At 32.6% G+C, this 16,604-nt stretch overlaps 1 protein-coding gene across 2 annotated transcripts in view; it reads left to right on the top strand.

Annotated features, from left to right (window-relative positions):
- The window catches only part of FNBP1L (formin binding protein 1 like), a 131,004-nt gene that overhangs the window by 106,438 nt on the left and 7,962 nt on the right, over positions 1-16,604 (top strand). For both annotated transcript variants that reach the window (XM_058303160.1, XM_071217244.1), the window contains exons 9-11: positions 3,308-3,511; positions 11,967-12,076; positions 16,191-16,323. In XM_058303160.1, coding sequence (XP_058159143.1) covers positions 3,308-3,511; positions 11,967-12,076; positions 16,191-16,323 — 447 coding nt within the window. The remainder of the gene's footprint in view (positions 1-3,307; positions 3,512-11,966; positions 12,077-16,190; positions 16,324-16,604) is intronic.

Below are 16,604 nucleotides of genomic sequence, written 5' to 3'. Positions count from 1 at the left end.
GGGGTGCCCCAAGAGGGAGCACCGGTTCTCCAGGCGTGGGGGACGCGCGGTTGGGGAAAAACCACGGAGACCGCTTGAGCGCAAGAACAGGTCTGCTTTATTACGGAAGTACACTTAGCTATATAGGGTTGGGTAGAGGGAGGGGCGTGATGAAGGGAGGGTTGGCTAAGGGGCGGCTGTGGACAGGCTGAAGCTGATGGATAGACCTGAGGTAAGCAGTTACTGGGGAAGAGGGCAGATTGTGGGTTGGCAATATGGGCGGGACTGACGGGAAGGACGGCGGGGGCTGGAAGGGGAGGAGGGGTGGAGAAAGGCGGCAACAAGCATGCTTTCTGTAATTATTAATAGAATCCTAACTCAAGTTAGCTTGAGCAAAGAAAAGAGGATTTTTAGCTTTAATGGGGAATTCCGAGGTACATTTGTGTTTAGGTGTGCTGCGTCCATGGTTATGCACAGTATAGTTAGGTTATTGTCTTCTTTCTCTTCTTACCCTTAGCTACCCTTATCTAATGATTGCTGGAGGTAGCAATAGTGACAAAAGTATGGAATGACTTTCAGTTACTTGACAGATGAAACCTACTTTTAACAGAAATAGGGAACCAGGAAGAGAGGTAGTTAGGAGTGGAGAAGAGTGTGTGAAGATAAAGTATACTGTTTGAAAATCATGAATTTAAAATGTCAGTAAAACATTCAGATAGAGGTATGTTTATCAAAAAGCAATATATAATATTTACGTCTGTTTTTAAGTTTTAGGTAAACATTATATTATTTTCACAATTACTTTTTGCACTCGGCACTGTTTGCGAAATCTTTCTCTATTGCTCTTTTAGCATTCCACTTTGTTTCTTTAATATGTTTATCCTTTCCCCTGATGCATGAAGGAAAGCCTTACTACTCCTGTCTCTTCCTCTCTTTTTAAAATTAGATGCTTTTTCTTTGGTTCCAAGCAAAGTTCACCTTATTTGTAGCTGTCCCTTAAGGCAAAAAGTCTTTTTCCTTTAAAATTGCTTAGAACCTATATTCCTATATTCATCTTGTCAGTTAGTATTTTCTTATCAGATGAATTTCAGTGGGTTAAAGCTACTGACTAAAGACATTTCATGAATATATATTACAAATTAATAAGGTGGTGATTTATTATGGTTGTGTATTTTTCTATTGGGAAGTAAAATATTTAGTGTGTTTTTTTCTTTTTACAAATTCACAGGATGAAATCATTATTTACTTTAAGCCCTTAATGATTACTATAGAATTATTTCTTTAACCTTTTTTTTCTTGTTCTAATTAAAGCTCTTTTAATATAAATGTTTTTGAAATATATTCATAAACCATACAGTACATCTAAAGTATCTGTCAGTGGCTTTTGGCATAATCATAGAGTTGTATATTTCTCACTGTAATCAATATTAGAGCATTTTCATTACTCCAAAAAGGAAAAAACCCTACCCCTTAGTAGTCACCTCTCATTACCTCTATCCTTTCCCTGCCATACATAAGTCTAATCTTATTCTGTCTCTCTATATATTTATTTGTATTTACATTTTGTATCTGTGGAGTAAAACAATATGTAGTACTTTGTGTCTGGTGTCTTTTTACTTAGCATAATTCCTTTTTTTTCTTGTACAGTTGCTAGAAGAATATTAATATATTACTATTCCCAACATTCTATAGAATGTTTTAGTTGTATTTTTGCATTTTAGCATATTATTAATATCTTGTAACATTAGCATACATTTGTTGTTTCATGGAAAAACATTCTTATATTTGCACTATTAGCCACACTCATTGTCCACAAGAAGGTTCGCTATATAGCACCATGTTTCATCCTTTAGTGATATATATGCCCTGACCACTATCATACCTATATATTAGTGATGCTAATTATAACCACTGTACTGTGCTATCATAACCTCTATCCATTTCCAAACAAAATTCAGCCTCAGTTCCAATTGTCTACCCTCATTCTATCTTTTGGTGATCTATATTCTAGTCATTAATTCCATGAGTTTGCTCATTATATTTAGTTCATATTAGTGAAATCATATAGTATTTGTCCTTTTGTGTCTGGCTTGCTTCATTTAACAGTGTCCTCAAGGTTCATTGATGTTGTCATATGCTTCATGACTTCATTTTTTTCTTTCACCTGAATAATATTCTGTCGTATGTCTATAATACAGTTTATTCATTCATTAGTTGATGGACACCTGGTTGTTTCCATCTTTTGGCAGTTGTGAATAATGTCGATGTTCATGCAGCTATGTTTGTGTCCAGATTGCTTGATACATTGCAGATCTATATTTAACTTCCTTAGTAACTGCCAGTCTTCCACAGCAGCTGTACTGTTCTACCTTTCCAACAGTAAATAAGAGTTCTATTTCTCTGTATCCTCTCCAACACCTGTAGTAGTCTTTTTTTTTTTTTTAGTAGTGGCCATTCTAATAGGTATGAAATGATACCTTGTAGTTTTTTTTTTTAAGATTTACTTTATTTCTCTCCCCTTCCCTCCCGTTATCTGCTCTCTGTGACCATCTGCTGTGTGTTCTTTTGTGTTCGCTTGCATTATCAGGTGGCACTGGGAAACTGCATCTCTTTTTTGTTGTCATTTTACTGCATCAACTCTCCATGTGTGCGGCACCACTCCTGGGCAGGCTGCGCTTTTTTTTTTCATACGGGGCGGCTCTCCTTGCAGGACACACTCCTTGTGTGTGGGGCACCCCTACATGGGGGTGCCCATGTGTGGCACGGCACTTCTTGCGCACGGCAGCACTGTGCTTGGGCTAGCTCACCACACAGGTCAGAAAGTATCGAACCCTGGACCCTCCATATGGTAGGTGAATGCTCTTATCAGTTGAGCCATGTCCACTTCCTGATACCTTGTACTTTTGATTTGCATTTTCCTAATCACTATGATGTTGAACACTTTTTCATGTGAATTTTCAACATTTCTTCTTTAAACAATTGTCTTTTCAAATCTTTTGCCCATTTTTTAATTGGGTAGTTTGTCTTTTTATTGTTAATAGATATCATTATATATCATGGATATTAAACCTTTATTGGAAATGTGGCTTCCAAATATTTTCTTCCATTGAACCCTAATAGCTAGTGAAGTCGAACATCTTTTTTGATGTTTGTGTCCATAACCCCCCCACCCCCATTTGTATTTCTTCTTTGGAAAAATGTCTATTCATGTCTTTTGCCCTTTTTTGAATTGGATTATTTGTCTTTTTATTGTTGTGATTAAAGCTTTTTGAAAGCTAATGTGTTATAAACAAATGGAATGTTTAAAAACTTATATTTCTTGTATTAGGACTCTCAAATGGTGGTAGACTCCTTCAAATCTGGATTTGAACCTCCAGGAGACTTTCCCTTTGAAGATTATAGTCAGCATATATATAGAACCATTTCTGATGGGACTATCAGTGCATCCAAACAGGAAAGTGGGAAGATGGATGCCAAAACCACAGTAGGAAAGGCCAAGGGCAAGTTGTGGCTCTTTGGAAAGAAGCCAAAGGTAAAGTTCTAAAATTCCTACGTACTAATCATTTTTTAAAATGTGTCAGTTAAATTAATGTAGGTATTGAGTGAATAATTTACTATTAACGGAATATTAGTATTTTCAATTTGAATGATTCACTTAACTTTACACTTACTAGGAAACAGTTTTATACCATAATAGTAAAAATTATTTCTGGATTTAACATTTGGCCACCATGCTATGATGAGTAAGAATATTAAATCAGATGTTAATATCTCATTAAATCATATACTTTTGAAATTCATTTGTATATAGTTTCAGTCAGAATTTCTAAGGAAACTTTATTATCCAACTAAGAGACCATTAAAATTGTAATTCTTGGTTGGAATGAATGTTGATCGAAGTAATAATAAATGTCTAATTTGATCTTATAGAACATACTAGTAAAATTATTTTTGTCATCCATAGAATTTTTAATGGCAAGACTTCAAGGTTCTTAGTTAATTAAAGTTTAAAGTCTTTAATTTACTCAGAGAATGTCACTTTCTTGTTAAAACCTATCTTTTCACATGCTCTTTTAAATAGATAAATCTACCTCAGCAGGCATATAAATACAGTTGATGAGTTTTTTGTCTTTCTTATAAACTAATGATTATAATAGTGTAATATCAGTAAGAAGAATAAATATATACATTTAAGTTGTATGTATTTAATTGTAATGTATACGTGATTATTTTAATTCATTTTTCTGATTTTGTTAGCATAGATAAAATTAAAATTTTAACTCAAACTATAATATATCTGTAATTGTCTTTAAAGGCACAGTTAAAATTAACTCAAGCCTTATTTATGTTTTTAATTACATTGTCCAGTTGGGAGGTGAGGCCTTTTAAAATAAGAATAGCTATAGAAGAGCTCAGAAAACAAGAAATACAGAAATAAAAAAACAAAAAAGGATGAAATGGGAACCGTTTGAGAGGAAAGCCACAAATGTAATACACTTCTTTTGCCTATCGATAATAACCTGTAATACATTTTTTTGTGTGACATAGTCTATTTAGACAACTTTTGCTGTAGCTGCTGCCTTTTTCTCTGACACGTATAGATTAAATATAACTTAGCTAGGAATCCATGGTGGTACTAATATAATTTTTTATCCAGGTCATACTGTTTTCTCTAACACTATAATTTGTGTATACTTTTTATTATTAATCTTTGAGCTTGTGAAAAATATGAAATGGTACATTTTTTAAAAAGTAAATTCAACTTTTTAAAATGACAATTTTTGGCAAAACTCAGGTTAACTTTCTTAAAACATTTATATAGAATATTTGAGATATATTTTGTGGAAAGTATGTTGGCAAAAATAGAATTTTCATTTAGGAAAAAACTGCACATTTGGCTTATTGATTCCTTTCTTTATTTCCATATTAGCCACAATCCCCACCCTTAACCCCTACTAGTTTATTCACATCCAGTACTCCTAATGGGTCCCAGTTTCTCACATTCTCCATTGAGCCCGTGCATTATTGTATGAATGAAATAAAAACAGGGAAGCCCAGAATTCCTTCTTTCAGAAGCCTCAAAAGAGGGGTAAGTTTAATAATGGGTTAACATGCATGATGGCCTATTATGTGTGTAGTGTGGCTTTTAATACTCTCCACCCTCATTATAAGGCTCTCTCCTATAAATACATAGTTTAAAAAACACCACAGAATTAAGTATAGCTGCTCTCAAGTTAAGAACAACTCCTCTTTATAACATTTGAAATGTTCAACCATAAAAGAATGGTATTATAAAGAGGGTGCTGGGTACAATCATATTTTAGCTATTTTTTTTTTTGTTCATGTGAAATCATACGTCCACCATTGTCTTGTATTTACATTTTTAAGACTTTCAGTAATTTGTCACTGATGTTACTCTTAAAATAATTTGTCACTGATGCTGACCTCACCTGCCAATTTATAAAGTATTATTTTGTTGACAACAAAAATATCAAGCTCAATTTTAATTGCCCTGCTTTTAGAAACATAAAACACAATTTCCAATAGTTAATTAAAAATTAAAGATGGCACGTTAATTATCAAGATTGTGTATCTAATTAAGATATTAGAAGGTATTTTGTAAATTGTAAAGGCTATAAAATACTAGATAGTTTTGAGTAATGTTTAGATAGATTTTGTTTTCTTGAATTAAAAGAGAGGAAAGTATTTAACAGAATTTTTCCTTTGTTTTATTTTTTAATTGGCAAGCCTCTGACTACTCATTCCTAAGGCCCTGTAAGTGAAGATATTTACAGTAGCAACAAAGCTAATATTAAACTGTTTTCTTAGCAACAACTGTTATTTTATTTATTTATCTCCCCTTACCCCCCGCCCCACAACTATTATATTGTTGGTAAATAAATTAGTATCCTGTTAGGTCAGACTAATTCCTCTTGTTTCTGTTTGGTTTTAAGGGTGTATTTGAATATTCATAGCCCAGTGTTCAGATACATTTATAAGATTTGTTTGGACATCTTTCAGATAAGAAATGTCATAAGTCTCATCATTAAGTTATACTGGTTAGATTTCTCTCTCTCTCTTCCTTTCTCTCTCTCTCTCTCTCTCTGGTTTACTTTTTGTAACCCTTTCTTTCTTCATAGTGCTTTATTGGGTTTCTCTTTTGGCCACATGTAGGGTAAGATATACTAATTTAAGCCAAGATTGCTGATTATGAATATTTCCATTAAAACAAATTATGACAAACTTAACTGATGGTTAGTAATGCAGTAGAAATGTCCCACTATGTTACATCTCTTTTTGGACTTCCTTCTGTACTCTGACAAATTTCTCAGTGTCTACCTTACCTAATTCTGTATGTGGATGATACAGACAATTGAGGACATTTTGAAAAGTTCCTGTACCTACAGGCACTACAGAGTGCCTGTAATCACTTTATAAAACCCCAACCCTTATTTGAATGACTTTAAGAAATCATATTTGGGATTTCTGTTGCCTGAGTTATGAGTGTAGAATGAGTTCCCATATTACTGCTCTAGTAAATGCACACTGCACTAAATGTTGTTACATCAATCATGAAAACTACTTTAGTATTTTTGTAATCCTTTATGTATCATCATATTGAGTATGTCAAGCTTGTTGCATTCCTCTATGCAGTATAGTCATAAAATACAAAGTAAATATAATCCTTCGAAGCAAAGTTTAGGCAGTTAGAACTGTGAATCTGGGGGAGAGCAAGCACTTTAAATATGTGGCATTTTCATTTTTGAGTAAGTTTGTGGGTAGAATTTTACAACTGGACAACTTGGTCATTATTCTATTTTCACATACTGCTTTATTTTAAAATAATAATAGATTGGTTTTTATGGGGACCTAGTTTTAGAAGGCCAACATTTTCCTAGTTTTATTATTGGTTACTTTGCCAAAGAAGAAAACAGTATGCAAGATAGAAAATAGGACAGAAAAAACAAAAAAGCCAGGAGCTGAGCAGTTTCTTTCTGCTTTGATTGATAATTAGTAGTTTATTAAATGCTATCTCAAAAGGAACCCATAGAGATGTTTTCCTTCCACTTCAGAATTTTCTCAATGTAGTCGAATCCAAAAAGAAGATATGCTTTAATAAGCCAATTTGTGTTTTTACATGTATTTTTCACCCATTAAGTTCATAAAATAAATCTTGAAGTTTCTTAAAGCTCTGATGAGTTGTACCATTCAGTTTTAATCTATATTTATTGGCATCATTTTTCCTAAACACTTTTTTAAAAACTTGTTTCTGAGGAACGAAGGTCTCTAATTTTATTTTGTGACATGAGGGACTGTTGCTGGATATTTGGGAGCATACCTAAACTTAAAATACTTAGTATATAAGCTAATAGTTTTTATTCTATAACTATTTCATTTGAGCTTCATTGGGTACTCCTTTGTTTTAGTGTAATAGATTTATCTAGCAATAACAAATAAGTCCATGCTTTCTGTCTTGATTATTTATGCTCTTATAAACTTCCAGTGTTATTCTTCTAAACTTTTTTCTTTCCAGAGTATAGTTTGCAGGATTTTGGCCTATCTTTAAAGGAAATAATGGACAATAACTTTAATTGCCTAAAATTAAAAATTTCCACTTAAATTTCATGTGTATTTATTAAAGTATGTGGGTATGAGAAATTTTCTAGGTGTAGATGTATAATAATTACGTATGGAAGTTAAGGTATTTCTTATATATTTAGTATGCATTGATTTTTTTAGAAAACAAAATACGTTTCTAATATTTTTACAAAGAACCTGGGTTTAATGCCCTCAAATCTAAGATTAATGAACTGTAAACTTATTTTCTAATGGTAGTGAAACTAGAGTACGCTAAAAACAGAAACATTTGATATTTCACTTATAGTTTTCTTAGCGTTCTCTAAAATATTAATGTAGAATCTGAAAAAAGAAATCCATTATTTGGACATTTAACTGGTGAATATTATTATAGAAGATAATTCAAATTCAGATGCCTTATTTTATTTCATGTCCTAAATATAATTGTTTTAATAATATTAAAGATGACTATGAATATCTTTCTTTTAATTCAAATCTTTTTATCTCCTCACCAGAAATTTTGTTATAGCAAAATAAGTTGTGGTTTTTGTTCCATAAAACTACTGACAGTCTAAAGAATGTTAAGTGTAATTTGGAAAAATAATGGATAGTTAATGTCATCTTTTCTTATCATCATAACCATTAATATATGGCCAGTTCATCAGAGATAAGGGGTAGATATTTTTGTCAACTATTTATTAAGATTCATTTTTTTTTCTTAAATGTGAAATTCTACGTGACATCCCCCCCATCCTCTCTTAAACAAAGAAAACTAAAAATATGAGACTTCTAACCAAATGTGATCAATGTGAAGATTAATTTCGTAAAACTTGCTGCATATTCTGCGTTGGAGGGTGTGTATGTCTGTGTGTGTTACGTATGTGTGTGTATTTGTGTGTTTTAAGTTGGGATGCTAGGTAAATTCAGATGCAGTGCTAGTTTCAAAATCCTACTAACTTACAGAATGTGATTTATATATATGTGGTATGTATACTGCCTGAGAGCACTCTGGATGGTTTCTTCAGAATCTATGTCATTTCATGTTTTCAGAAAAAATAAATTTTAATTATTTAAAAATTGAAATTTTTAACTTTGCTTTTTGAGCACATGGATTTTAAAACTAAAAACTGAAAAATAGAAGCTATATTTTCAAAGCAAATTTCAACCTATATCTTTGTGTCTACTAGGAAATATGTATGGGAAACTTGAATCTAGGTAACTCATTTATTATTTTGATAATGATCTTTTTAATGTGTCAGTATATTTAAAAAGTACTTTAAAAACTAAAGTAGAAATGTTTCCCTCACTTACCTATAACATATTTAAACTCAAAACAATATTTTGAACTATAAAAATCCAGACACTGTTGTTTTGTTTAATGCATAAGAGTGTTCCGTTTTTACATATTTCATGTCGGATTTCATTTTAAATGGTTAATATTAGATCTTTTACATTCAACTTTTCAAATATTAGTATTTTGAGAATGAAGAGCTATTTATAAGTGAAATCTGTTCTGTGAAAATTCTCTTTAAAAGAAAAACATGCATGATTACTGATAGAATGAATACTATATACTTTTGAGTCTTTATTAGAGAAACTTAGAAAATATCTGCCCATTATCATCAGTGTATGCTTTTTTTCCTGCAAGTAATTTACTTTCCCAAAATGTGCTTTAAATTATTTTTCTGGCATAATTGTATGGATTGTGAAATATAAATTATTTATTTTCATAATAGTTTTAAAAATATAGGTATTACATCTTCTATATTATGGTTTCATGTGAATAATTTACCATTTCTTTCTGTTTTCCATTGAACTATTCAGTGGTCGGTGAAAATGGTAAGCCTTATGTGCTGGTCTATATGCTGTGCCAACATCTAGTACTCTCAAAACACTTTTTTTTTTTTTTTAATATAAAACATTTTCACCTTTTATGTGGTTTTTATTTTTATAATTTGATCCATATTCCAACATATGCCAGTGCCTTTTGATGTCATAAGATGTGAAAATAATGTGGGTTAACTGTAATCAATACATTAGATGTTATTGGGTGATGAGTCCTTGTCATGTTAGAGAACTGCATAAAATTACAGTTAAACATTATTTTAAAAGTTGCATGGTAGGACTGATGTTCAAGTTTTATGCTGAAGGAAAGTTTAACAAAAATGATTTGGAACATCCTTAAAAAAGTATATAGCTTTGATTTTTAATTTATTAGGAGGGTCATAAGATTTTCCAAACACTAAGAAAGGAAACTTTCCCACTGATTTCATTATAGAGTCAGTTTTTTTGTAGCATTTTTTGTACTGTCTTAGTTTCGGGTTTTTCGGGTTTTTTTGTTTTTTCATTATTTAAAGGAAGTAGCACAGATCATCTAAATATCATGCGTGTGTGCTGTGTGTGTGTGTGTGTGTGTGTGTGTTTGAAATGTTCTATATATTTCAAAAAATTAATGGAACTTAATTTTGAAGATGTGACTTAAAAATTACTGGGTGCTTGAATAGTTTCTTACTTTTGGAAAATAGACCATGCTTTTTCAGACGTTGCAGTTAGGCCTTTTATGAATTTGCTTGTAGTAGGAGAGGTTGTTAATTGCTTCAGAGGACTTCTTTGCATCCATAGAAAATAAGGTGAATTCAGTTCTCATATCCCTTTATAAGAATAGGTTATAGTGTCAAAATGGGATATTAGAAATGCAGCCAAGTTATCTGTTTATAAATTTGAGAATAAAATTTGCTTAGGGTAAGTGGTTTACTTGTTTACTTATAAGTAATTTTGAGTTTATTAAAATATTACCAAAAGCATATTGAAATACATTTTTTTCATTTCATTAAATTACTTTTCAAATGTTTTAGGAATATTTTTAAAAATATAAATTAGAGACACATATATATATATATTTCAATAGTTCTCAAAACCTATACCTCAAATTAGATTAAATCTGACAATTTATGTTGAGTATTGACCATTAAATTTAAAGGCATCTCATACAGGAAATTCTGCTGTTCATTTATTTAAGTCAGAATTGGTTGACTGACATATTCGTAACAGATGGAAAAAAAAAACAAAAGCCGTTTAGATAGGATCCCCTACTTCTTTTAGGGCAGGTTTGTTGAATGTCCATATTGTGTAGGCTGCTGAAGAAAGGTCCCAGGAATTCTGTTATTAATTAAATGTTATATTTGAGTATGGCTTATCCTAAAAGTGAATTTTCTGTTTTAAAATTCATTGAAACATTCCAGTGAAATAAACTTATTTAGCACATGTTATAGGCTAAGTAGCTCAAAGAACAGGAATGCCATACACACACACAATACATATATGTGTGTTGTGTGTGTGTGTATATATATATATTTGTTTTCAGAGCTCAGTTCAGCAACACTTTAAAAACTGAATCTGAATTTTTAAAACATCGTCATTTTGAAAAGAAAAATGAGTAAGTGTCAATTACTTTTGGGACATATGAAAACTTAAATATAATTTTATATTCTGTGGAATCAGTAGTTAATGGTTGTATTGTGTAATCTCTAATAGCCTAGGTAAACTAACAAGAATTAAAATGGCATTTAAGAGGGAAAATTACATCATAAAATCAGAATTTTGCATCTTAAATACTAGCCCTTTTTCTTAAATTTTATATTTGCTTTAATATCAAAGCATGAAAAAATTTGAAAAAATTGAAGCATCCTTTTTAAAGAAAGATTATGTCTTTCTTTGAATCATATCGTTCCCTCAGGAGCAGCTGAAGTATTTTATTTGGTTGTACAAAAGGATAACTAAAAATAGACTTCACGTTGGAATATAATTTCTACTTATAGAAATAAGTGTGTTTTGATTCTGAAGAAAGGTTTACTGAATCTAATCAAAGACTATATGCAGTAGTAAACTATTTCATTAATTAGATTGTGAGGTAAGCTGTTTACTTGACTGAATTATGTCAGCTTCATATTTTCAGTTTGAACATTTGTAACATTCTGAATATCATCATGGCAGTGGGTTTGATTTGGAAATGCAGTGATATGTACAAAAAATAATAACTTGTATAGATGAGAAATGTTATGTGTTTCTGTGTTGTCATTGTTGCTGTAAGAAGATTTATATGTATTCATTTTTAACTTGGCAAGACATGAAAATGATGAAATACTGAATTTTAACAGTTGTCTATACCTGGTGATAAATTTACCTATTCTGTTTCATGGTTTCATAAAATGACTGGAATTTGAACACTTTCTTCAATATAGTATGTTTTAAATAGCATACACACACATATCTTTGTACCTGGGTATTTTAAAATTTGGGGCTAATGATCCTAACTTAAAACTGGTATATATTCTTATTTTATAGTGGGCATATTTCAAAAATAAAAATTCCTGGAAATGCCTTTTATAATGATTTGGACTCTTTTTCAGGGCCCAGCTCTAGAAGATTTCAGTCATCTGCCACCAGAACAGAGACGCAAAAAACTACAGCAGCGCATTGATGAACTTAACAGAGAACTACAAAAAGAATCAGATCAGAAGTATTTTTCCTTTAAATCCTCTCTACCATTATTATTCTTTTCAGGGCCTACTTTATTATTATTTATTTTATTTTATTTTTAAATAAAAAAATACTTAGATTAAATAAATGTTACAAAAATAGTAAGGGATTCCCATATGCCCCACTCCATATCCCTCCCACACTTACCCACATTAACACCATCCTTCATTAGTGGGGTACACATATTACAATTGATGAACACATACTGGAGCGTTGCCACTAAGGGTGAATTATAGTTTACATTGTAGTTTAAATTCTCTCCCACACATTTTTGTGAGTTATGAAAATATATATAATGGCCTGTAACCGTCACTGCAACATCATTCAGGACAATTCCAATGTCCCAAAAGTGCTACCATGTTACACTTATTTTTTTTAAAGATACTTAGGCTACATAAATGTTACATAAAATGTATAGGGGATTCCCATATGCCCCGCTCCCCATACCTCCCACAATTTCCCATATTAAGAACATCCTTCATTACTGTGGTACATTCATTGCAAATGATTAACACATTTTGGAGCATTGCCACTAGGTGTGGATTAAAGTTTACATTGTAGTTTACACTCTCTCCCACCCAATTCTGTAGGTTATGGTATCTTGCCATATAATGGTGTGTATCTATCATGCATTGTCATTCAGGACAATTCCCAAGTCCCAAAAATGCCTCCATATTATACCTGTTTTTCCCTCTTCCTGCCCTCAGAAAGTAGCCACTGCCCCCACATCAATGATATGATTTCTTCCATTGCTAGAATCACAATAAATCTATAGTAGAATACCAGTAAGTCTACTTAGTCCATAGTTCATTCCCCAATCCTGAGGACTCTGGGATGGTGATGTGTCTACTCCACTTCTAATTGAGAGGGGACTGTGATCCATTAGGGCTGATGCATGGGACTCTCTTGCTTGCAGTTGTAGACTCTCTAGATTCCTTGGTATGGTACTTGTACATCATCACCTCCTTGTTAGTTGTTCTGGGTGAGACCAATGAACTGGAGAGTAGGCGCTGCAATTCTTGAGATTCGGGCCCAAATGGCACATGAACAGTCAGGGTCTACTTTAAATGATGTGTTTAAATGTGATTTTAAAAATCATACATCCTGTTGGAGTATCAAGGGGGAAAATGCACTCTTAAACTTTTTGAAATTTGCCCTGTCACGGGTAAAAATGAAATATTAGGGAATTTCTTTGGTTGCAGATTTTTACTGAATGAGTATATGTTTATTCCTCTCACAGATTTGCAAAATAGCTTGATGATTCATTAGCAAGACTAGTTTCACCTTTATTAACCATCTCAGTATTTTGATAAAGTTTCATTTCTGTGTAGTGTGTAATTGAGTTTCAAAAGAAACCTGAGGAAGCGTTTATTTTGGTTACAGCAAAACATGTTGAAAAACAGTGCTTGATTATTTATGGCTTTGTATTTGTTCACTACTAGTTTTCTTTTGTTTTTTTCATTTTTAGCAAGAAGTTTCCTCTTTTTTAATGATGTAGAGGAGCTACTTATGAACAAAAGGTTATTACAGTGGATTGGTAACTTTCTGACTCCATTTACACTGAAGATAAAATTGGGCTTAACTCCTAGCAATTTTGTTGTTGAGGGTTATTGTGCTTCAGGTGTGATGGGAGCTTAAACATAAATTGAATATTGCAGTGTTAGTATAAACAAGGTTTAAGTGTTAAAATATTTCATACCTAGAATAACATGTAAATAATCTCTGAAAAATTATAACATTTAATCTAATATTTGGTGTTTCCCACATGTAATAGAATGTGCCAGGGCTATAGAAGATATGAAAATGAATAAAACATAGTTCCTGATCCTAACAGGTTCATGTTTTGGTTTGGGAAGATAAGACTCACAAATGGTTTTTTTTCCACACACCTGGATTGTGATGGCTGCTAATCAGGGATCCTAGGGAGTGAATGGTGAGGGCATATGAAGGTCAGCGGTATAGGAACCTAATGTATATTGAAGGATTATTATGTACCAGGCACTGAGCTAGGCATTTTATGTAGAATATGTCATTGAATTCTTCAAATTAGCCCCTGAGGTGGTTATTCCTATTATATAGCCTAAGAAACTGAATACCGAATAAATACATAATTTGTCTAAGATTATATAGCTGGTAAATGTCAGAGTTGACATCTGAACACTGGCTGGTTTGTCTCCATAGCATTGGAATTGGACTTTGACAGGAGAATATGATTTTGCCATTCATTCGAGAAGAAGGGGGGGTAGGGGGGTGCAAAAACATTCAAGAAGAGAAAACTAGGATAAAGACATAGAAATGTGAATGTTCTTGGCCATAGCTCGCAATTAACTCTAATCCAGGAAGTTTGCATTAGAAATTGTGTGAAGTAGAATGCCAGAAGACAATGATGAAAGGGTATAAAACAGATTATATAAAAAGTCTTGAATGCCTTTCTTGGGAATTGTGTATTGGGGCGTCTCCAGAAGTTGTTGAGGGGGAGGGAAGAGTGTTCTAAAGAAAGACAATTGAAAGCTGTATGAAGAGTGATGGAATAAGAAAGAGATTAGCGGGAAGGAGACCAGTTAGAGACTTTTATAGTAATCCAAGTGAGAGATTGTACTGAAATTAGGGCCTAGCCATGAGTGGAAAAGAAGATAGATATGAGAGTTATTTCAAAGGCAAAGTGGGTCATACTTTTTGGATATATGAGAAGAGAAAAGTGGAGGAGTCAAAACAACAGGTTTGTAGTTCAGGAGAGTGGGTAGAGGAAGACTTAATTGAAAGTGAGAAAAAATAAATTTGAGGCAAAGATAATTATTATATTTATGTTGATTTCTGAAGTATGTGAAAAATTTATATGGAAGTGTCTAGTTGGGTTTTAGAAACATGAAACTAGAACTTAGGAAAGAAGATAAATATTTGAGAATTATCTGAAGATAAGTGATATCTAAACAGATCATTCTCAGACTGTAAGATGAAATGAGGAGAAACCTTTGTCATTTTATGTAATTTACATTAAAGATTGAATGGAGAAAAGTAGTAGCCAATGAGGGAGATTTCAAGAGAGCATAAAGATGAGGAGAAGGGAAAAGAAATTGTAAGTCTCCAGGAGGCCTAAGAGGAAGAGAATATTAAGAAGTGTTCATCAGTAATGTTATATGGTATAGAGAGCCAAGGAGAACTGATTGAGGCATAACCTATTGTAATATAATTAGAGAAGAGGAAGTAGGTTAAGAGGAACTGGTGAATGATTAAATTTAGTGGGAGAGGGACAAGTTAGAGATGGCATTCTTTTCTCTAGCACACATGAATAGGAGGAGGATGCTGTGAACTGAGATAAGGCACACTAGTGGAATAATGTGGCTGGGTGGGACTAAATTGATTTGGGATTCGATGAGTTTAAGAATATTGAGGAATATTCTTTCAGCCCTTGATTAAACCTTTTGTATTATATATAGGGTATATATATATATATAATCTCATTTAGAAAAAGACTGTCTTCCAAAATTACCAATTCCGTATGTATTATCCGCTTTATGGATAATCTCTTTACTGAGGTATTGTTTGACTGAAAGAGTTATGACTGTAATTAAGATTAGACTGTGTCTTAGTTTGCCAGAGCTGCTGTGACATATACCACAAACTGGTTGGCTTAAACAACAGGAATTTATTGGCTAACAGTTTTGGAAGCTATTAATAAAAGCCCAGATTAAGGTGTTGATAAGACCATGCTTTCTCCAAAGCCTGTAGTTTTCTGGTTATGTCTTGCTGGCAATCCTCTGTCACATGGCTGTCTCTCTCTTCCTGTCTCCTCCTCTGGCACTTGCTTCCATGCCCAATTTCCTTAGTTTTTATAATTTGCTTATAAAGACTTCAGCCATCTTGGACCACAACCCACCCTCAGTCGGTTTGGCCATGCCTTACCTGATGGCATCCTCAAGGCCCTACTTACAAATGGCTTTACACCACTAGGGGTTAATACTGGGACATGTCTTTTCAGGGACGTGACTCAGTTCCTCACAGGCTGTCTGTTGAGTCCTCAAAATAAAATGAAACTTTTAAATGAGAGTATACAAAGCAAATATTTAATTCTGTTGTTTATACCTCTTTTTCAGAGATGCACTCAACAAAATGAAAGATGTGTATGAAAAAAATCCACAAATGGGGGATCCAGGGAGTTTGCAGCCCAAATTAGCAGAGACCATGAATAATATTGACCGTCTGCGAATGGAAATCCACAAGAATGAGGTAGATTTGTTATTCGGCAATTGTCTTAAGCTAAATTTGTTTTCACAAATCTCATAATAATGATTGGTTTTGCTATAATTATCTTCAAATATTTATTTAATTTTATGGCTTATGACTTAAAAGTAAGGTATCATTATGGTATATAATCTTTAATCCCTCATTGAAGTTTTTAAAAAAAATTTAAACCTTTATATAAAACTAAATATTTTTGCTACTTTCTATCAGCTGTAAAGTTGATCTTTGGCCAAATTGGGATAAAGAGCCCCCTTTTCTAAGAATTA

Source organism: Dasypus novemcinctus, chromosome 9, assembly GCF_030445035.2.
Source record: "Dasypus novemcinctus isolate mDasNov1 chromosome 9, mDasNov1.1.hap2, whole genome shotgun sequence".
Classification (NCBI taxonomy): Eukaryota; Metazoa; Chordata; class Mammalia; order Cingulata; family Dasypodidae; genus Dasypus; species Dasypus novemcinctus.
This window is presented reverse-complemented; position numbering and strand designations above follow the sequence as displayed.